The sequence below is a fragment of the Haemorhous mexicanus genome, chromosome Z (genome assembly GCF_027477595.1).
Source record: "Haemorhous mexicanus isolate bHaeMex1 chromosome Z, bHaeMex1.pri, whole genome shotgun sequence".
Lineage (NCBI taxonomy): Eukaryota > Metazoa > Chordata > Aves > Passeriformes > Fringillidae > Haemorhous > Haemorhous mexicanus.
This window is the reverse complement of record NC_082381.1, coordinates 87,388,125-87,410,197: the sequence shown is the minus strand read 5'-3', so window position 1 is coordinate 87,410,197 and position 22,073 is coordinate 87,388,125. Positions and strand designations below refer to the sequence as shown.

Here is a 22,073-nt window from a genome sequence, read left to right as displayed (position 1 = left end):
ATTGGGGCTGAACGAATCCTTTTGGGTTCTGCTCTGTCCAGAGGTAAGGACAGATTTGATCAGCATGAATTTATGCCTTCTCTGATGTTGCAAAAGTATTCTGAGTCTGATGTGAACAGGACACATTTTATAGTACAAACCCCACCTCAAAAATGTTGTTAGTCATCATAAAGCAAAATTAGATGTCAATCTTGGGTAATTTGAAAACCGGCCAATTTTTTTTTGTCAACTTACAAACTTTTTTTATTTTTAATCAGAAAAGTGATGATGAAGCCAGGCTGCTTCAAGTCTGTGACAAGGCAAGTTTCAGAGCTCTGAGTCTTGTCAGAACTGTTTGAACAGCCCTGCACAAATGTTCTGAGAAATCAAACGAGTATTCAGCCACCAATTCTGCACCGCCTGCTCAGCTTACCCAAATGAGCTTTTGGAAAGCCCTTGAAAAGCAGTCTGGCACTTCCTCCCTTTTAACAGCTGAACTGAAATTTCTGAAAACCACAGAAAAACCACCTCCTCTTTTACCAAGCCTTGCCCTGAAGGTTTTCCCCCCCAACCAAAATGATTATGCAACACATAGAATTATTGAGTGACTTACCTGTAATACAAGGATTGTTCTCTTCTCTCTGGATTTGTACAGGGATGCTGAAACCCTGAGCTGCCCCGTAGATCACAGCAATCCTTGAATGAGGCACAAAGGAGAGCGTTTGTGGTTGTTCTGGGACATTCAGTCAGTGATGGCTTACCTTGGAGTCAGCACAGATTTATTTGTCTTTATTGAACGGGGAGTGTAAGATCACTTTGGCCTAATAGCCTGTTTAAGATTTAGGTGCTCAGACTCATCTTCAAGAAGGTCTCTTGGTGTCAATAAGGATTCAAGCCTTTTGCTGTTCTGTCATGCATTAGGGAGAAATCTGGACTTATAGGCTCCTTGAAGCCAGTAGGGTTGTCTGGGGGAATTAACCCTTGCAGAATTCAGTCCCAAGAGCGCCGTGGGAAAGTAGTCTCCAAAGCACACTTGTAGCCCAACAAAGCATGATGTTATCACTTCTCCAAATGAATTCAATGGGATGTGAACCTATTCGGCATGCACAGCTGCTCCCTCTGATGGGATGAGCCCCTGGTTTTGTCAGGTCTCATAGAAGTGCATATGTGTGTGGGTTTTGTGATGAGCCAACCTCTCTCTGTGTGGCAGTGATCCCGTACCACATCACCGTCACGACAGGCACCGAGTACGACTCCAGCACCGACAGCCGTGTCTTCATCATCATCATGGGCCCGCAGAAGGTGCAGACAGAGAGGCTGTGGCTGGATCTCCCAGAAGGAAAGGATGAATTTGCAGATGGCTCTGTGGAGAAATTTTCAGTTTGGGGCCTAGACGTTGGGGAGATCAAAAAAGTGGAGGTATGTTGTGAACGCAGCGCGAGCGCTGGAGGCGTATGAAACCCGTGGCCAAATAAAGCACGTGGTTCTGTTATTCTTAGCAGTGGAGGAAAGGCTCTTGGGTCTAAAAGGAATGTAAACAAGACTTTGTTGATGAGATTTTGCATGCCTCTGAACCTGTAAATAAGTATGCTTTACTTTGCATAAAACCAGGATCCTTGTGAGGTGGAAGATAATTGTGAATTGTAAAGAAGTTATAACATGTCCCAGTTTTGTCCCATCCCTGGCACTGCTTTTTCTTACTCAACCCCTGCTGTTGCCAGATGCAGTGAAGCTTCCCAGGATGCCGTTCTTCATTGGTCTTTTTCCTGGTTGATTTTTTTCACTACTTTCAATAGGGTTTCATAAATTGTGAGAAAGACATCTTGTATAATTTCCCAGATAAACAGGAAAATTGTTTTCACAGCTTGGAGGACACAGACTTAGAGAAGAAAATTAATCATAATTTGTAAGTAATGTGCTCAAATAGATTTCGGTACAGGAACCATTTTTTCTGTTATGGCTCAGGGAGACACAATTTGCATAGACTTTCCATCACTGGGCTTAAACTTCGCATGAATATTCCAGACTGTTTGTGTACCTCATTTTTGTTTCATGTGGCAGTTCCACCTCCTTAAAGCTTGCTCCAGCCCCTCAAGTACTGAAACCCACAGCACCTGAGGACTCTAGGAGCCTATTTAATTTTGTTTTTACCACATCCCTTTGTGGAAGTAATCCTATCTGTTGATGTGTGTGCCTGTATAATTGGAAAGAGACAAGTAAGAAAGAGAAATCCTAACTAATAAGAAAATCTTTGCATCTGTATGTCCTGCTGTTGCAGCTGAGGGACTGTCACTCACACTAACTTTCACTCAAGCAATGAATTCTGACATTTTGAGAAATCTATCAGATTTGAGTTTATTATCAAGCCATTTTCTTAATGCACTCCCAGTCATTATGTGTATCAGTGGCACTTTCTGTCTGGCCCATCTCGAGGTCAAACTTTTTATAGTGAAGCAAGTGTATCAATCCCTCTCGTCCAGATTGTGCACACAGGGAAACAGCCAGAGTTGGACAGAGAGGGAGGAAAATAACAGTTTCACCCCACAGGGTCAGAGAAACAGGAAGAGCAGCCTGAAGAAAGAAATATAAAGATGCTGGAAAAGATACAGTGAATAGGGTAGGGAATGGGTAGAAAATAAAAGTAGGAGAAGAACGCTTTGAAATAGGCCTAAGCAAGGCAAAAATTAATTTGAAAAGGAATACAAATGGGAAAGAAGATAAAAGGTTGCAAGTAAAATGTAGAGAGCTAGAAAAAGAAATAACATGTATCTTTCAGGCTGGTGATGTTCCTCTGCGCTCTTTCACCCCTGTGCTCAGTGATCTCACCAGCCTGCTGCCTCACCCCTGGCTCCCTTTTCCCTTCTGGCTTGTGACTCCCCAGCTCTCAGCTGAAGGAGCCACCTGCTCCTGGCCTTCTGCCTTCCTTCATGCAGTGCCCTCAGTTTGGAAGGTCCCTGTTTTTGGACCCATGTCCCAGGGATGACATTGATGTGCTAGTCTGCTGTGGTTGCCATGGCATCAGTCCGCGTTTTCCTTCTAGAAAATTGCAGTGTTCGGGGACATTGCAGGAAATTGCTAGTTATCTACTTGGGGAAAGTGAGGAACTGTTCGTTCTTGGGTTTGGCATTTGTCTGTTTGTGCAGAAGGTGAAAAGTTCTGAATGTGAGTTACCATGTGAAAATAGCATAGTATGGGGATTAAGTTTCCAGGAGCCCTCTGTACAACCCAGGCAGCAGACCGTACCATTTAGCAGGGCGGTGAGATTTGCAGAGTGATTCTACTCCTAGTTTGGTATTGTGCACCTGCTACAAATGCACTCCACAGAGAGCAGGAACAGTGGAACACAAAGTAATTTGAAAGGAGCCCATTTGTTCCTGTCTTGTAAGCCTACAGATATAATATTTACTGCTGGTGGACTTTAATAGACACTCTGACATGAAGACAAATAACACAAGTTATTCGGTGTAGACACTTTATACTGTGTTTTCAAAGTAATTTTGAATATTTCTTCTCCTAATGAATGAAAGTATCTCTGTTCCTAGACTGTTGTTGCTGCAGAGAGACACAGGTATGTCTAGGAGAGTCCTGCATTGGTCTGTTTTCACAAACCTCTTCTGGTTCAGAGCCTCTCTCCACCATGAACACAAAGGAAGATCTAGGACACCCAAATGTTGCAAATGCAAGTCCAGACCCTCAGTGACTGGGAACCTGACCCTCAGGTTTCTCTAGAATTCCCTGAATCTTCTTTCCACAAATATTCTCTCAGATTTTCCCTCTGCCACTGTGCTCAGTTTCTATGTGATCCTGAGCTGGCCTGCATAAATTGTGAATCTCAGTCTCAGTGATGTGCAGTCCCTCAAGGACAGGAGGAACAAGGTATAAAGGTTTTCAAACAGCCCAAGTCAGGATCCACCTGCCTTTGAAATTCTGTCATTCTAACTTAGCTCAAACATCTCAGCCCAAACCACTTGCTGTGATATTGATATGCACATCCAGGCTACACTGCTGGTGTGGCCCTGGCTTGGCATTATTCACTCTGTTGGCATGGTGTCTAAAGATTTGCCTGGAATCGAGAGTCAAATCCTGGTGCTCTGATCATGAAGTCCAGCCACAGGGAAGTCTTGGCTGACACAGACTGAATTTGTCCCAGAATTTACACCAAAATGTGGCAGCTAGCAATGTCTTGAAAAGAAACTTTTCACAGGGAATCTGTGGATATCCCATCCATGGAACTGTCCAAGGCTAGGTTGGATGGGGCTTGGAGCAGCCTGGGATAGTGGAAGGTGTCCCTGCCTGTGGCAGCAGGGTTAGAATGAGATGGGCTTTAAAGTCCTTCGTGATTCTATGATGTGAGCAGGTGGGGGTGTGCCATGAACCCAAAAGACCAGCAAATTTTATTAGGATCATTAGGATTTTCCCTCCAGCTGCTTTGTCACTGCAGAACCATGGCCCTGAACTTTCCCCACTACCTCATCCATGCATCCTGCAGCAGAGATGCACTAAGGCTCTGACTTTGGGCTTGGAGATGCTCAGCCAAGCTGGCAGGGCGGGAAGGGGAAGGAAAGTGTTATATTCCCATTCACCTCACACCCCAAGAATCCGAGGATTAATGCATCCATTGTAGACATGAATTTCCCTAGTGGTTAGCTCTAATTTTCTGCAGCTGCACAGACATTAGTACAGCAATAATACTCCTAATAGCAGTGATGGCTGAGACCGTCAGACAGAAAAGATCACTTGTTTTTGGGAAAAAAAATAGATGCCACAGATATATCATCCTAGATGAATCTGTTATTAAAAATTGCTTTCTGAGCCTCCCTAAATATCCTAATAATTTAAAAACAAAAACCAGTGCGGTTTTTGGACTGAGGACCTCATTTTCCTAGAAATGACAGAAACAACATTTTCTCTGAAAATAATGAAGTGCTTGTAGGTCTTTTACGGACAGGTAGCTCATTGGAACGACTGACCAAGGCTGATACATTAACTTGGATACATAATTTTCTTCTAAGTCTGCCCCAGGCTGAATTCCCCACCTTCTTTAAGAGGAACACAGGTAGGTTCTTGGAGAAATGTACACTGTCAACACTGTTTTGCTGCTGATATACCTGCAGGAACACTGGTTTTTGGCAGATTCAGTTCCAGGTGGTCTCTGGCTTTCATAATTAACTCATTCCTGCGCTGTCTCTGTATTTCTGCAGGATCTCTGCCCCTCTTGCCACCTCCAGTATTCTTCCTTTCTCCACTTACATTTTTTCAGGAGCTCCTTGTTCATCCATGCAGGCTTGTGGCCACCCTTATGTGACTTCCTGGTCTCCAGGACAGATCATTCTTGAGGCTGAAGGAGGTGGTCCTTGAAAATCAACCAGCTACAGATGTAAGCTCCATCTGCTGTCTCCTGCACAAAGACAGAGCTTTTGCAATCTAAGGGGATGGGAAGCAGAGAAACAGCCTCATACATTTGGTTCACTTATATGTGGATTTGTGGGAGAAGTGCTTGTAATAATATATGTGGGTGTTTGCTAAGCATCTTTCCTCTTGGCTATAAAGCTTTGAATAATCACTTCCAAGCGCAGTGACAGAAGTGGAAAGGCTTGTAAAGGTGGAGAAGTGTGTCTGCTGCCAAGAGAAAATGAGCATATAGTGGTCAACGGTGCAGGAGCAGAGTGACAGGAGACTGGACACGTTTCCATGTAGGTCAGACCAGCCCACCTGGCTTTTTTTTTTTTGAGATTGGCCTTCCCTCATGCACAGCAGTTGATGACCTGAGCTCCCTTGGCCATGGCAAGGCAGCATTTCAGAGCTCCCTCCATTCCCGTGAGGAATGCTTTGTTGTGATGGTGTGGACTCTGAGTCCCTCGCTGCCAGGTGATTCACCCCCTCCCAGAGAAATCCCCTTTTCCCAGGAGATGTTTTCTCTCTGGCCCTCGCAGGTGGGGCACGATGGCGCTACCCCTGAGAGCTGCTGGATGATGGAAGAGCTCACCATCGTCGTGCCCACCAAAGGTGTCATGTACAACTTTGTCTGCAAGTGCTGGCTGGCCAGAGACAAAGGGGACGGGCTCACTTCACGGATCCTCAACATCCTGGATGCAGAATGTGTTAACATTGGCATCAAGGTAAGCAACCAGGCTCCCTTTGTGCCTTTAGCTGCTGCAGGGAGCTCTGCTGGCATGGCTCATGTGTCAGCAGCTCTCATGCTGCAAGTGGCTTGAGATTTCCCTTCTCTTTCTTTCCCTATGTTATTTTATTAGCAAAATCTTTAGGCTTGGTTTAGGATCACGACTGTTTAGGGCACTGTTTAGTGAGGCTGGCTGGATGCAGCCATGGCATAGTGGGAGGGCAGAGCAGGTAGGGCACCGTCCAGCAGCCTGTCCTCATCTTGTCACCTCACTGAGTCACCTGGTACCCCTAGAGTGGAGCAGCTTCAAGGTGAAGGATTACTTGTAACTCATCAGATTAGAGCAGTAGAAATATCCTAATGTTTTAATCCCTCCATGATGTGGCCACATACCAAATTTTCTAATAGGAGATAGGGAAATTAATAATTACTGGAAGTTGTTGAAACATGAAAATATTTGTAAGCCTGATTTTTGGTGAGCGTAACTAATTAAAGTTGAATCAGTGATGAATAAAACTCTATCTTTTTTTCATTCAAATATATGAATTTTGAAGTAATATCTGCTATGCCATATTTCAAACTAGTACAAATTGGAAAGCCAAGCTATGCTGATCTTAGATGTAAGATTTGGAGCAGAAATAACAGTCTGGATGAATGTGACAATAATACTGTGTTTAAATACCTGTGTGGCAATTTAAAATCTCTTTAGATGTGCTTCTATTTACAGTCAGGTTACACTTTCATAGTACATTATTTTTTCTTTATGCTGCTCTTGATGCCCAAGCTAAAGATATTCTCCTGAAATCTTTCTTGTTCCCCAGACATGCAAAAAAAATTGATAATTTTTTTAGCATTTGTGAAGGATTCACCAAATCAGTGCAGATTTCAGTGGTGGAACTGACCTAAGAGGGTATAAAAACCTTCCTCAGACTTAATACCAGGGTTAAAACCAATCTCATAAAAATGCCCCATCTGTCATTTAACCCCCTGGATGAGGTTTCCAAGCCCCTGTTGCTGAGCTGATGGCTTACCCACAGATTGAAGTGGATCTTAATGAGGACTTATGTTCAGTCTTCCTTTAACAACACAATCCTGAATATTTATTTTCACAAACACACCAAAAATAGACACATCTAGCAACAATTTTTTCCCCTGTGATGTTAGGCCAGAAACTCGACGGGAGACTTGAAGGAAATCTGGGGAGATTCTTGGGACATGAAAACAGAAGTGAGCATTTGACTTTCTGATCAGTCTCCTAGTTGAGGGAATTTGGGACTGTTCCCTCGTTAATAGCTGTAGCTAGAAACTGAGTCTTACAACATTTCAGGGTTCAAAGACAACTGAGATGTTTAGCATCATTGGGAAGATTAATACTTTCCTATTTTTTTTTTCCTGCTTGGCTTTTGTACAGCCATGCGTACCCATTTCAACTTAATTTTCTTCTTGGCTTGATATTCCCTCTTTCTGCTTTAAATTGAGTATTTGCTTTGCCATGGTTGCAGAAATTACTCAATGTCCACCACAGCCATTAGAAGCCTTCAATGCAGTGGTAAAAGAGTTTTTCTCCTTCCTGTAAAAAAACAGGATGCATTGCTAAGATTTAAAGTACTCGTGGATGAATATGTGATCAACAGGTTACTCAGATTCAAACAAATGTGAAAAACAATTTTTTATATCGTGTTATTCCTTTGCACTGTTTATTTATGTGGCAGCCAAAATTCAGGCCAATAAAACTAGGCTAGCAGGGCACTATTTAAAATACATTTCTGTGAGCTGATTCTTGAAATTCTTCCACGTCCTAAAGAAGCCTTGGTCCCATAGCTATGATCTTGAAAGCATCTAAGTGGTCTAGAAGTCTTAAAACCCCTGATGGCCACTGGGGTTTGCACATTTTTGATGTATTTATTCAGAGTCTTACTATTCCCATGTCAGGAGGAAAGAACAAAATTAGGCTAGTAGGGTGAAAACTATAAAAAACATCTTTTTACAAACTGGCATGCCTTCAGTGCACACAAGATCTGGGAGGACTCTGCAGCTGATGCAGTAGTGAGTGTCCCCTTGGAGAGCAGGACAGCTGAATTTTTGCACCACAAGGAGACTTCTGATGTATAAACCTCCAAACTATTAGTGATATTGGAATAAACATTGCCCAGATCAACACCGACCTTTTGGGGGAAACATTTTGCAGCCAAGAAAAAGAAACAATTGTTCTTCTGGGAGACTCTTTTTCAAAATTAGCAAGAGTTTGGTGCAGAACAGAGCTGGAGTGCTGGAGGTGACCAGGCAGAGACACTGGCAGCAGAGGATTGGAGACCCAGCTATTGATGTGATGGTTGTGACTCGTCTGAAGAAGCAGCTTAGGAGATCTTCCTCACTGGTGTGGCAACAGGACAAGGGATAATGGGTTTAAACTGAGGGAAGGTTGGCTTGGAGTAGATAAAAGGAACTTTTTACACTGAGGGCATGAGGCCCTGGCACAGGGTACCCAGAGAAGCAGTGTCTGCCCCTGGATCCCTGAAAATTGTCCCAGGCCAGGCTGGGCAGGGCTTGGATCAACCTGGGATAGTGGAAGATGTCCCTGCCCATGGCAGAGGGTAGAACAGGATGAGCTTTAATGTCCCTTTCAACCCAATCCATCCAGTGATTCTGTAATTCAGATGTTGTCACAATAAATGTGTCCCTTTCGAGGCTGAGAAAATCTGTAGGAAAGGTCAAGGATGGAAAGTCCTGTAGTAAGTTTTGATGCCTAACTTTGCCTTTGAAAACAATGGTGTGGAGAAGAACCAAGAAACTGTGTGGGAACCTTTTCTGTCAAGGAAGTAGATCTCCAGGAAAGCCTGATGCCTTGTGAAGGCTGACCTAGAACAGAGCTTAGACAGAGCTAAAGAATAAAGTAGGGATTTATTAGGAGGCCTCAGTGGACACACTTTGGGGAGTACAAGAGTCCAGCCAGGGCTACAGCCAGGATGAGCCCAAAATGGTCACAAAATGCACGACCAGTCCCGGGGTCTCACAATTTTATAAGTTTTGGTCCATTTGCACATTGGAGTTAATTGCCCAATTACAGCTTTAGGTTATCAAGTCCCATCCTTCTTGTTTTTCTCTTTTCAATCCACCATTGTTTGTGCTCTTGGGCCTGAGATTTGGATCATTTGTCCTTGGTGCCCAGCTAGAGCAGGAATTGTTTTGTCTCCCTGCTCTGTGCAGAGAGCTCACCATCCCATAACAGGAAGCTCAGACCCACACACTACAGCAGCACAGAATCTGAAAAACATAAAAACTAAAACCTGAGGCATCAGCCCTGTTTAGCTTGGGTTAAGGGCAGCTGTTTAAATGAGGCCTTCTGATTGCTTCCAACCCTCTCCAGATCCTCTACGAGGTCACGGTTGTGACCGGAGACATCGAAGGTGGTGGCACCGACGCCAATATTTTCATGACTGTCTTTGGATCCAATGGGAACACTGAGGAGATGCTCCTGGAAAAAAACGGGGACAGGTACAGTAGCTGTCATTTTTGTTGGTTACAAGAGGAGCGATGGCAGATTTTAGTGTCAAGTCAAGAAGCACTCAGAGCTCTGATCATGCTCCCACTGAAACACAAACATTTACTCCCATTGACATTATAGATTCAGACCCAGGCCCCTTGCAAGTATTTCTGTCAGATTTTTAGCAAAGCAAAGGAAAAGAAAGCACTGTATAGCCAGAGAAAACACCCTTTGTTATTTGTGCAAGTTTTGTTTAACCTGCTCCTCTGTGGCTTTAGAGATAAGCATCTTGAACAAAAGTGTGAAGTCCTGCATTGTCCCCAAGAAGAACTGTGAACATTGCCCAGGAGAGCACTGGGAAATGGATGGGTGGTGGCACAGAATGCTGCACTGAATGCCCTAATTTTACTAAAAATGACGAACCTCATGTTTTCTTCAGCAGAAACAACTAACAAACACTATAACCTTGGCCTGATGCCAGCACTTCCATAAGCCAAAAAACCCACACACTCCACCACTCATCCACTTCCCAATGCTTTTTTGTTCCTTCCTAGCACCTTCCCTAGCACAGAAAGATTTAATTAATTGACTAGCTCTGATCTCATTCAGCAAGGCATCTGCAGAGCATCAGCAGGGTGGGAGCTTTTGGCCACACTGAGCTCAGCTTGCTGAGGGAATGCTGAATAACTGAGAGGATAAGGTGCACCTTGCAGAAAGGTGTTTGCTCAGGGAATGTTTCACTTGAAGCTGTTGTAGCAGAGTGGGTGTCTGGACAAACATAGCTAAGATTGAGATCTTCATGTGTCTAGTTAGTAACAAGCACGAGCTTTGTCTGTTGTGAAAAAAAAAAACACAGCTGAGGTGCTGTTGACTAAAATATCTGTGAGAAAGACAGCTGAGTCATGCAGAAAACCACAGCTCTTGGGGCTTGCTGCTCCCCATCACAGAGGAACATCCAACATGTGGGGCAATGCCCCTGGCTTACCAGCAAGTGTGGCCTTCAGTGGCACCCCTCTCACAAGACCCTGAGCAAGCCCAAACTGGCCTGTCTTCCACTCATTTAATCCTAACACTCAGTCCTAATAGGCAGGAAAATGGACCACTGATGTTTGGAGTCAGAAATGAAGCAGATTTCACATTGGGTGTGTCAACCAAAAATCTCTAAAAGGAATCAAGACATCTCCAGCCCCTCAGGAGCATGGCAGTAGATTTGCTGCATAGGGGGCAAGCCATACCCCCAAACTTTGTGGCCTCTAAATACATGGGTCGTCCATTTGTCTACACAGGTAGGATGGACAATCTCTGATATAAGAGGATGAGAATGCAATACAGGAGAATAGAAAAGTCTCTGTGTTATTAGTTGCTTGGGTTATCATCTGACAGTAGAGGAGCTGTGAAAGGTGTTGAAAAATCACTGGGGCTGTGTAAAGAAAAGGAAGTGTAAGGCACAACTCTTATTATGTTAATGTCCCCAGGATGCTGTGCTATTCTGCTGGCACATCTCTGCTAGCTGGAGGTGCTCTGTATCACACCTCCAGCTGTACAGAGCTCTTGTCATCTCATTAGCACCCTCTGCAGAGGACATTCATGTCCCCAAATTCACATCCTGTCTGCTTCACCACCACTGCCACCAGTCTTCATCCAGCTGTTAACAGCACAGGCTTTCCTGGCTCTTTTCCACCTGGAAATCTCTCCAGCCCTTGCACCAGCAGAGCAGGGACGGGTGAGAGCTGCTGCTACCAAATGGTAAAAGGCACTTCATCTTTATTGGGGCCATCCAGTGCCAATGCACTCACAGCAGCTCAGTGTATTACCAAGAGCCGTCTGTCTAACCTGCCACAGATTTAAGGCAATTTTCGCTACATTACACTTATTGCCAAGACCCCTGGGCAATGGAAATATTTATAAGGGCAGGCAGGGGTAGGAAAGCTTAATGAAATCCTGTAGATAAATGGTTCAGTGTCCTGAAAAGGGAATACCAGCAGTCAGCTTGTCTGGCCACTTCTTCCCTTCTCAATTTTTTTTTTTTTTTTTTTTTAGGTTTATGTTCATCTTCATATAAATTAGGGATAGCAAAGAGTTTCTGGGTCACCCAGTTTGTCACTTTGGCAATCACTTCCCTCTTGGAAGAAGCAGATGAGTATCAGTGTTGCAAACTTCAAACAAGGCATTTGCTGAAGATAAAGAATGTTTTATTTTGTTAGCAGACATTTTAGCTTAGAGTGGCTCAGCCTGGAAAGCCTCAGAGTGAGAGATTTCTATGAAGCTTTGTAGGTAATAGTGATTGTAATAAAAACTGATCATAAGATCACAGGACAATTCAGACTGGAAGGGTCACACCTTTTTGTTAAATAGATGTGGAAATCAATCCAGTCCAGGGACAAAAGTACATTCTATTTCTCACAGTGTACACAGGCTGCCTCAGTATCTGGTACCACAGAAAGACAAATAAGAAGAAAAAGGAGTTTTTCAAAGAGCAAACATAACCCTTAATAACTAGAAATGGATTGGGACCAAAATGCCCTGTCCAAATGCCTCTGGGAGTGCAGAGGAAGCAATGGCTGGATGAAAACTGAGAGGCTCGAGCCAACCCCTATTACTAACATCTGCAGCTATGCATGCTCAGATAATGGTGTGAGCATAATCACATTCATCCTGCAGGGGGTAATCTGAACAGAGGTTGGTAAAGAAAGTGTGTTTTTTTCTCTGCATTCTGGCACTGCACAGCTATGGGAGGCTGTGTGCATTGCCAGGAATGAGATATCATCATTATGGATTGTTTCTGTTATGGCAGTGCCCACAGCTTGCGGGGCTCTTCCCAAACCTCTCAGCACAGTCTGGAAATTCCCCCATAAGGAGAAGTTTTCATGAAGGAGAAACCTCAACAGCAGAGTGGTCACTACGTGCTTGGTAGACCTCCTGGATTTGGCTGCCATTCTCCTTAGCAAGGATTAGATTTCCAATTCCAAGACCCCAGCAGGTCCCCAGGTATTTGAGGGAGCAAACGGGAGGATACACTTGCTAAGAGCAGAGTAACATTGAGCCTGAGGCAGCACTTCCACTGAAGCAAGGCTTTCCTCCCAACACCAGTGATGCCAGGAGGGAGGGAAGGTGCAGTCCTAGCCAATGTAATCTTCTTTGGGAAGCACATGTTAGCTGTTTTTTCCCTTCTCCTGCTTCCTGCTGATTGCTATGGATGAGCAGCTCCTGCACATCCCTGTGCCTGTACACAGCAGCCACGCACTGGGGAAGGTCTTTCACACAAGCTTGCACAAACCCACCCTGGTTCTTATCAGAGGCAGAGACAGTCTGCAAATCCAAATCCCCCAATTCCATCAGGCTGGCTTTGTCTCCATTCTAACACAATTTGCCTGTGCTTACTAAACTTGGGCATCGGGCTTCAATCCCAGTGCCACATTCAGCTGAGCTGCAGCAACTGCCTCTCTCCACAAAACACAAAGTTTTGTGCTGAGCCTCAGGGGAAGGGGATGAGGCAAAATTATTTTGCCTTCTATCTGGAACTGGCCAAGGACAGGCAAGTGGGCAGCTGCCAGGAGGGAGGCGATGTTCAGAAGCCTGACTGTGAGCCGCTATTGTTCCTGCTACAAACAGAACAGTAATGTATGCTACAGGCTGCCTGGAGCAGCTCCAGGTGGGCTGTGTTTTCCAGGGAAGGAGGAATCCCTGTCAAATCTGCACCACAGTGTCTTGCCAGCAGCAGAGTAGCTGGTGATTGCAGCGCAGGAAAGCTCGAGTCCAATAAAGAACACTCATAAACTTTCGATTTGAGGCTGTTGGCACAGCCAGGGCTGTGGCATGGGAGAGAGATGCAGAGAGGCTGTAAAGCAGCAGGAAAACCTCCTTGGTCTTCCAATCCCTGCAGGTTTGAGCGGGGCCAGGAGGACAGTTTCATTATGGAGATTGCCGACATCGCGCCCCTCAGGAAGATGAGGATCCGGACGGACGGGAAGGGGACGCGCCCGCACTGGTTCATGGAAAGGGTAACACTCTTGGCATCACGGGTCTCTCACAGCCTGCCTGTCCTGGGGCCTCTCAGCCCCTGGCAAAGAGGAGAAAGGCACCAAGGGACTCGTTTTCATTAATTTTCTACTTTTTCTTTCTGTTTGGTTTCTCACGGTTTTTCTGCCGGTTTTTCCCGGCAGGAATTGAGTCAAGAAAGAAGAGAGCAGAGGGAAAGACTGTGGTTTAGAGCTTTTTTTGTGGTGGAATCATCATGTCTGGAAGTGTTCAAAAGGCTTGTGGGTGTGGCACGTTTGTGGGCTATGGTTTTACCATGATCACTGTGGTGCTGGGTTAATGGGTGTACGTGATCATACTGGACATCTTTTCCAACATAAATGATTCTATGGCTTCACCACAGATTCTGCTCACTCTCCTCTGCACGAGCCTTGGTTTGTCACCAGGACTCCTGCAATATTTTCTGGTCCCTGGATTGTACCCTCAGCCCCTGCAGATCTCTGCCATGTGGGAATCTGAATCCTTGGGAGGGTGGGTGTTAGTCTGCCAGACAGACACACTGGGCTGGGTGGGACATTTCCAAATAATCCATCCATTTTGCTGGATCATCCCATCTCTCCTCTTTCCTTCTCCTCTAGCACACACATTTATTTCTTTCTTGTCCGTACAAATGAGGTGTCATTTTTATCTTGCATTTTGAATGGAGCACGCAAATTGATGGTACTTTCCCCTGATGTCCTACCTTGCACAAAAGTACAGTGCTTGCCTTTATCTTTGCTGTCAAACCATCAGCTCCTTGTAAGGATCACCTCTGTGTGGGCAGTCAAAAGTACTTTGCTTGTTGTGGGTCCCTATAGTTATATTTGTGAGACAGAGGGGGAATGATGTGCTGATTGCAGACCAGCAGATGTCATTAATGGAGAAACACATCTCTGCCATTTTCCTTTGCCATGCTTTTCCTGGAGTCAACATCCTGCTGGGTTTCTGTATCTTGACCTTTTCATGAGAACAGTTTAAGACCTAGTAGCTTAACCATGAGGGAGCACGGCATGATTTTTTAAATTTTAATTTAATTTTTTTAATTAATCCTTTTATCCTTTCTTGACTGATTTACTGCAGTCTTTTTCAGATAGGTGATGTGTTTCTAAACACTGACCCTACATAGCCACCAGTTTTCAGTGAAGTGATGGACATCTCTACATTTTCAGAAGAATTTCTGTGCTGCAGTACCATTTTTATTTCAACATTTCCACTTCTAAATTTTTCCCAGCAGCTGGGGAAGGGGGGGAACTGAAAGAGAAGGAATTCAAGCTGGACATTAGAAATAAATTATTTACCTTGAGGGTGGCAAAATATTGGCACAGGTTGCCCAGGGAGACTGTGGCTGCCCTATCCCTAGAATTGTTCAAGGCCAGGTTGAACAGAGCTTGGAGCACCCTGGGATAGTGGAAGGTGTCCCTGCCCATGGCAGAAGGTGGGGCTGGATGAGTTTTAAAATCCCTTCCAACCCTTAACAGTCCATGATTTTATGCTTCTGCAGCTCCTCAAAGGATTAGACCTCCAGCATATATCTTTGGAACTGATGCCACAGATGCAGAGTTTTTCTCTCTGTGCCTAAGGAATAACTCAATCTGTTGTCTGATTTGATTCAGATGTCTTGGTCAAACTCCCTTTGTAATTTCTCACATGCTTTCCCCTGAGTTTTATAAATCTTATTCATATAAAATGAAATCAAATAAAGCTTACTCATCCAGAGACATTCCAGGTCTTGCAGTGGTGAATCAGCAGCAGCACAAAGGCAAGGGATGGCTGCATCCTTAGGTGTGCCTCCCCACCTTCCTGTTGGGAATGTCTGTCCAGGCATTCCCAGCCCTCAGCCTGCTGGACTGTCCTACCAAAAGCAAAGATTTCCCAGGGAATTGAGCACAGAGGACTCTCTTTTGGACTTATCCAGAAGACCTGTAGCCACCTTCCAGCTCTACAGAAGCCACAGGTGGACCATGCAACAAGAACAGGTCTTGAGACAGACTTGAAAGAGTAAAGACAAGGAAGAGCAGTTTTTCACATGGGCAGAAAGTGACAGAACGAGGGGCAAGGGTTTCACACTAAAAGAGGAGAGATTTAGATTAGACATTAGAAAGAAACTCTTGGCTGTGAGGGATTGAGGCCCTGGCACAGGGTGCCCACAGAAGCTGTGGCTGCTCCTGGATCCCTGGAAGCGTCCAAGGCCAGGTTGGATGGGGCTTGGAGCACCCTGGGACAGTGGAAGTTGTCCTGCCTGTGGCAGGGAGTTGAACTGGAAGGTCCTCAAGGTTACTTCCAACCCAAACCATCTTTTATTATTCTGTGATTTTAGAAGTTAATGGAAATGATGCCTATAGTTCCCATTTTTTTTAGATAAACATATAACAGAGGATTTTTAGCTCCAGTGTTACGTAGATAACTGCATTTATGGGTTTTCTTTCCCACCTTCCCTGCATAGGTAAACACAGCATTTGCATTCCCAGGCAGAGGGTGGCTTGCAGAAGCATTCTGGAAGAGGGGAGGAAGGATTTTTGTTCTCTGATTTGTATTCCAGCCTTAAAAACTTACGTAGCCTGGTGTGACATGAAAACTGATCGGAGCCCATTTCCATTTCTGTCAAAAGTGCATATTAAGACTGCATAATGAAATACTTGTGGGGGTAGTGCTAAACTCTCAGACAGATGGTTCACAGTTAGTGCTAACTAGCACAGTGAAATGAGAAGCTAGATTAAGCCATCAACCCCGTAATTAACCATTTGTTGCTCCATTTATCTACACGATATTCTCAGTTTTCTTGTTCTATTAAACTAACAATAAATGATCTTTTTAATTCTCTTTGGTCTTTTGGTAAACTGTTGCTAGCCATAATTTATACTGCTTTTAGTTCAGCAGATACAGAAATGCATAAATACCAATTAAAATGCATGAATTATCAATGATTCTGTACACAGCCAAAAGATTCAATTTACAAGCAGGCAAGTAGTCATATTTTTTTTTCTGTCTACATAAAATACACTAAAATTTCATTCAGAATCTCAGCGAAGTAATGAACCTGGTGCTGAAAATTCAAACTTGCTACCACAAGTAACAATATGTTTTAAATGCTAGTACCTAAACCTCTACAGGGAACAAAATTTGATTAGTGATGTTTTGCTACAAAATGAACATTATTGATCATTACTATGCCCAAACAGGCATTGTGAATGTTCTCCAAAGCTGAGCAATGCTTTCTAATCACACCACTGCTGGAGGGACACAGAGTGGGGATTTTTTTCCACTGATCTAATGCTGAATCTCATGTTCTTCCACACCAAGCTGCCATGGCACTGCTCTGTGTTTCTGAGAAACCAGGGAACAAAATCACAGAACCACAGAATGGTTTGGGTTGGAGGGGACATTAAAGCTCATCTCACTCCACCCCCTGCCACAGACAGGGACACCTTCCACCATCCCAGGGTGCTCCAAGCCCCATCCAGCCTGCCCTTGGACATTCCAGGGATCCAGGGGCAGCCACAGCTGCTCTGGGCACCCTGGGCCAGGGCCTGCCCACCCTCAGCATTAAAAAATTTTCACTCTAATTAGGAAACTTATCTAAATGCATACTTTGGAAAACTCTTCCTGGGATAGCTGCTTTCTTAGTCCCTGTGATGATTTCACCTGCTGCCCAGTGTCTTAGCTTTGAAGTTGAAAAGCTAGAAACAAGTAAGGATGAAAGCTCAGTGAAATAGCAGGAATTATGAGACTGTTGAATTCTGCAGAGTTGCTTCCCTCAGAATTTTAATGTTACTTTGTGCTGTCAAAGCCAGACAGATAAGAAGCTGCCTTAATGAAGCACTAATTGCATTGCATTCAAACGTCACAAATAATCCTGCATGTGGGACTCAGTCTTTATTCAGTCCTTTCTCCTTTGTATAAAGGAGATTAGGAGAATTTGAGAGTTATTATTGAGAATTGAGAATTATATAGCTGAAGCTGACTTTTATTCTTTGCAAAAGAGAGAAGTCTTTTTGTTTTACAGTCAGAAGTTCCTAGGTTTAAGTGAACAATAATGGCATGCAACAGAAGCATGAAATCCTGTGTTTGAGCCTCTAAAGGTGAATTCCAGAGCTGTGTATTTTGGTGTCAGCAGAGTGGGAGACTCTATGGAGCATGTTTTAGATGACATCTGGAAAAAGGCTGGGTAGGGGTAAATCAAATAATCGGACATGCCAAACCTTCCCATTGCCGGAGACAGTGTGCAATTAATTTCAAATTGTTGGTTTAATGTTCCTGTCAACTACTGCATTTGCTCAGCTACAAAGCAAATTGTCAATGTGTTATTCATACACGCTTCTGCCACTTTCTTTTCATGGCTTGTTGGTGTTCTACAGCCCAGTTAAGCTCCTTGCATAATTAGCAAGGAAGTTTGAGCTGAAAAGCACACTGGATGCCCACAGCAAGCTCTAGGTATCCTAAAAAATAGCTTGGGTGCAGTGCACAGTAGTGGTCTCATTGCCAGGAGCTAGTTTTACTGAGAGGAACAGGCAGAAATTAAATATAGTCTCAGCTCAGCTCACTGAGATGACTTGTGGACCCTCATGATTGAAACCAAAATCCTGCATCATCCTCTGTGTGTGGAGCACCCACAAACATCTCCTTGCAGGATGGAATTTATTTTCTGCTGTTTTAGTCACTGAAAAACACTACATTCAGTTTTCACCCCTTCCAACAAACTGGTCAGGGCCCCTCTGTAGTCATGAGAGAGGCAGACCTGAGAGAGGAGGCGATGCCCCAAGAACTCCTCACCTGCCCCCAGCTCAGGCGGGATCTGGGGCTTCCCTGGGGATACCCAGGTCCCACCACTGACCACATGATGTGCTTGAGCTGGATGAGCAGCATTCAGGGGCTCCATGCTGGGTAAGTGAGAGGCAATGTACCCACATTGTGACCCAGAGGTCAGCGTGCTGCTGCTGCTGCTTCTGTGTCCCTTGCCGTGACCGCAGAGTCACAGTTTGGTTTGAAAACTACATTTAAAGAGCATTTCACTCCACTCCCAGCCAGGGACCAGGACAGCTTCCACTATTCCAGGCTGCTCCAAGCCCTGTCCAGCCTGGCCTTGGGCACTCCCAGGGATCCAGGGACAGCCACAGCTGCTCTGGGCACCCTGGGCCAGGGCCTGCCCACCCTCCCAGCCAGCAATTCCTCATTCCCAATATCCCATCTGTCCCTGCCCTCTGGCCCTGGGAAGCCATTCCCTGGCTGCTGTCCCTCCATGCCTTGTGCCCAGTGCCTGTGCAGCTCTCCTGGAGCCCCTGGAGGCCCTGGCAGGGGCTCTGAGGTGTCCCTGGAGCCTTCTCTTGTGCAGGTGAGCAGCCCCAGCTGTGCCAGGCTGGCTCCAGAGCAGAGGGGCTCCAGCCCTGGCAGCATCTCCGTGCCCTCCTCTGCACTGGCTGCAGCAGCTCCAGGTCCTTGTGCTGTTGGAGCCAGGGCTGGGGCAGCTCTGCAGGTGAGGTCTCACCTGAGCCCAGGGGCATAGGGGCAGAATCCCCTCCTCTGCTGTGGGATCAGCCCAGGACAGAGTTGGATTTCTGGGCTGACATCCCTTGGGCAAAAAACACTCATAAAATGAATTTCTTTCCCTTGTCTGCTCCTCCTGTAGCACCAGCCCAGAACAGGATACCAGGGCAGGTCTCTGTTTCTGTGCTCACAGTAAGATGCACACAGATGCAATCACACATCCTGGGTGAGGGGCTGAGGATGGAAAAAGCTGGCATTTTGCTCCAGCAGCTTTAGTAGCCAGACATTTTTTTTCTCAGACAGCATCTGGAGTGCTCAGCATGGGCTGGATATTTGTGAGAGGCCTGACCTCTGTGTCTGTGAGTGCTCTCCAGCTGACAACTCTAATCTGCTTCTTTCCCCACTGCTTCCCTGACAATTCCCTACAAGCTTTGCTCAGGACAGTTTTCTATAACAGTGTCACTGACATTCCAAATCAGGGCAGGGGTACTGCTGGCTGAACCTCTGCCAGCATGGAGTTTATGCCCTGGGGTGGGGGGAAAATAGACCATAGATTTTCATAAATAGGGAAAATAGATTTTCAGTCAACCTGACATTACTCACAGTTCAATTTTGCAAAGAAAACTTTCTGGGATGGACTCCTGAGAGGATGCAGGCATCGTTCACACATCCTTGAGAGAGGACACTTCTGTGCCCCAGCAGGAAGGCCACCAGCTGGGCTGGGGGAGACCTCATTTCTGCTAGGTTCAAAGCAAGGGTCTGATTCAATATCTCTTGACTCACAGAACAGTTCTTTTGACCACAAAGTAATAGTGTCACTGGCTGTGAATAAGCATCTTTTCAGAAAAGTGGGACATCTTCTACAGCCAAAAATGTCCTGTCCCCCTGGGACAGGGGGGTGAAGGTGCTGTTTTACAGATCCCTCTTTAGCATCAGGCAGATTGAAAACCCCAGATGAGTGTCCTACCCACAGAACCATCCAATGCACAAACAGCATGGCTTACTGATCATCTTCAGGGTAGCTACTGCCCTCTTTAAAACAACTTTTTTATAACCTGGAGCAGTATTCCTCTTTTGAATTGCTGAAGCCTCCAACAAGGCTTGGTTGGGGTCAACAGAAGGCTATGGACTGGGACACCTGAAGTTTGAAGACAGAATTTGAGCACATTTTATCTCCAGATAAGTTTTACTGGGGTTTTTTTCCTTAGGCTGATATATGAGACAGAGTGGAAGGGCACTGAGGTGGTCACGGGGCTACAAGAAGCACTTGGAAACACTAGGAAAGGCTGAGGAAAATGCAGGATTTAAGCCATGGCAAGAAAAGGCTGAGGGGGAATCTAGTCACAGTCTTCTGCTGCCTGAAAGGAGGTTTCAGAAACCATTGATCCACACTCTTCTCAGAGGTGGACAGCAAAAAGTCGTGAGGCAATGGACATGAGTGGCACTGAGGAAAACCCTGGTCAGATACAAAGAATAAAATCTTCCCCATGAGAGTGGGGCACCCTGGGATGAGGACTCAGAGTGCCTGGGGAATCTACACCCTTGAAGAAGATTTTCACAGCTCAGCTGGACACGGATTTGCATGGCATGCAGCCACGCTTGGAGCAGGGCTGGAGCTATCCACCTCCAGGCACCCTTTTTAATGTGACATTTCCCACCACTCCTGGTTCACTCCTCCCTAATACTATGCCACACTTCTGGGCTCATGTTTCCAAGGCCCTTGCAGAGGCAGTGTTTTCTGATGCTCTGCTACACACAGGTACAGCCTCTGTTGCTGCTAGACAGTGACACAATTTACACCACGGTCTCCTGCCTTCCCTTCAGCTCCCCCAGTTTAGTCAGAACCTACTGCTAGGTTTTTGCTCTAGGCAGGTGTGATGCTTTTCTCACACTTGACTGATGCTCCACTGAGCCCACACACAACAAGAGACATAAAGGTGGGTATTTTATTAGGCATTTGTTGGAATAACTTGTTGAGCTGCTCTGAATTCATTCCCATTCTGTTCTTATCACCACAGCATCTGAGCTGCTTCCACGACACGTTAGATAGTGTGACTAATATCTGTTGCATACTGTTTGTTCTGTCACCTTTTCCCAGAGGGAGAAGTGTGTGAAATATTAAGTTTTTGCTGGCCTAATTTTATCTTGTGCCTTGTTTTAACTTGTTTGGGCTTGCGTCTCTCTACAATGAATTCTGCTTGCTCACGCAGAGGAGACAGTCAAAAGAAAGATGCTGAGTTCTTCAAGGAGAGGTAGTGCAGTTTTTAATAACTCTGTTCCTACTTTGGAGTGAATTCCATGCTGGCTCATGGGAGAGGTCTGACCCTCTTGGAGATGGGCTTTGTCCATAACTTAGGTCAGAGGGCCAAATTTCTCCCTTTGCTTTGCCACAAGGTTGGAAAAGCATTATAATACTGTGAAGACCATTTCTCAGGACAAACCACCACAGCAAATATTGTCCACAGGAGGGAACTCCATTTATCCCAGAAGAGTTTGGTGTGGGCTTTGGAGCTATGGCCAAGCTCTCCCCGTGTCCCACCACATCATGCACTTTGTAAGTTTATAAGTTTAACATTTGCCCTCATTCAAATGGTAAGTTTTTTGTCCCCATTTTGACTCTTCACAGATCACCCTGAAGAACCTTTCTAACCAAGAAGTGGCCACATTTACCTATGGGGATTGGCTGTCCAAGCTGAAAAATGCCACGGGAAGCCTGGTGTGTGAGATGCCAGCTGTCATAAACGACGAGCAGATGATGGAGGACACCACATACACTCTTCAGGTTAAAACCAGTGACATTGGAGGTTGGTCCTTGCTGGATATTTTATTAAATTTCTAGTATGAAGTTTGTTTTTAAGCAATGGGAAAAAAAAAAAAAAAAACCTCCATCTGCTTCATTTGAAATTACATTTAAAAAAACATAGTTTTGCTGGAACACAACCATTTTGGCTGGCTGATCACTGTGTCTAAGAGACTCATTCTCATCTGAGC

The 22,073-nt window shown here is 45.1% G+C and overlaps 1 protein-coding gene across 1 annotated transcript in view; it reads left to right on the top strand.

Annotated features, from left to right (window-relative positions):
* Positions 1-22,073, top strand: part of LOXHD1 (lipoxygenase homology PLAT domains 1) — a 149,420-nt gene that overhangs the window by 103,968 nt on the left and 23,379 nt on the right. Inside the window, exons 31-35 of the mRNA XM_059837021.1 lie at positions 1,190-1,398; positions 5,913-6,098; positions 9,468-9,595; positions 13,468-13,585; positions 21,709-21,886. Of these exons, the coding sequence (XP_059693004.1) occupies positions 1,190-1,398; positions 5,913-6,098; positions 9,468-9,595; positions 13,468-13,585; positions 21,709-21,886 (819 nt within the window). The remainder of the gene's footprint in view (positions 1-1,189; positions 1,399-5,912; positions 6,099-9,467; positions 9,596-13,467; positions 13,586-21,708; positions 21,887-22,073) is intronic.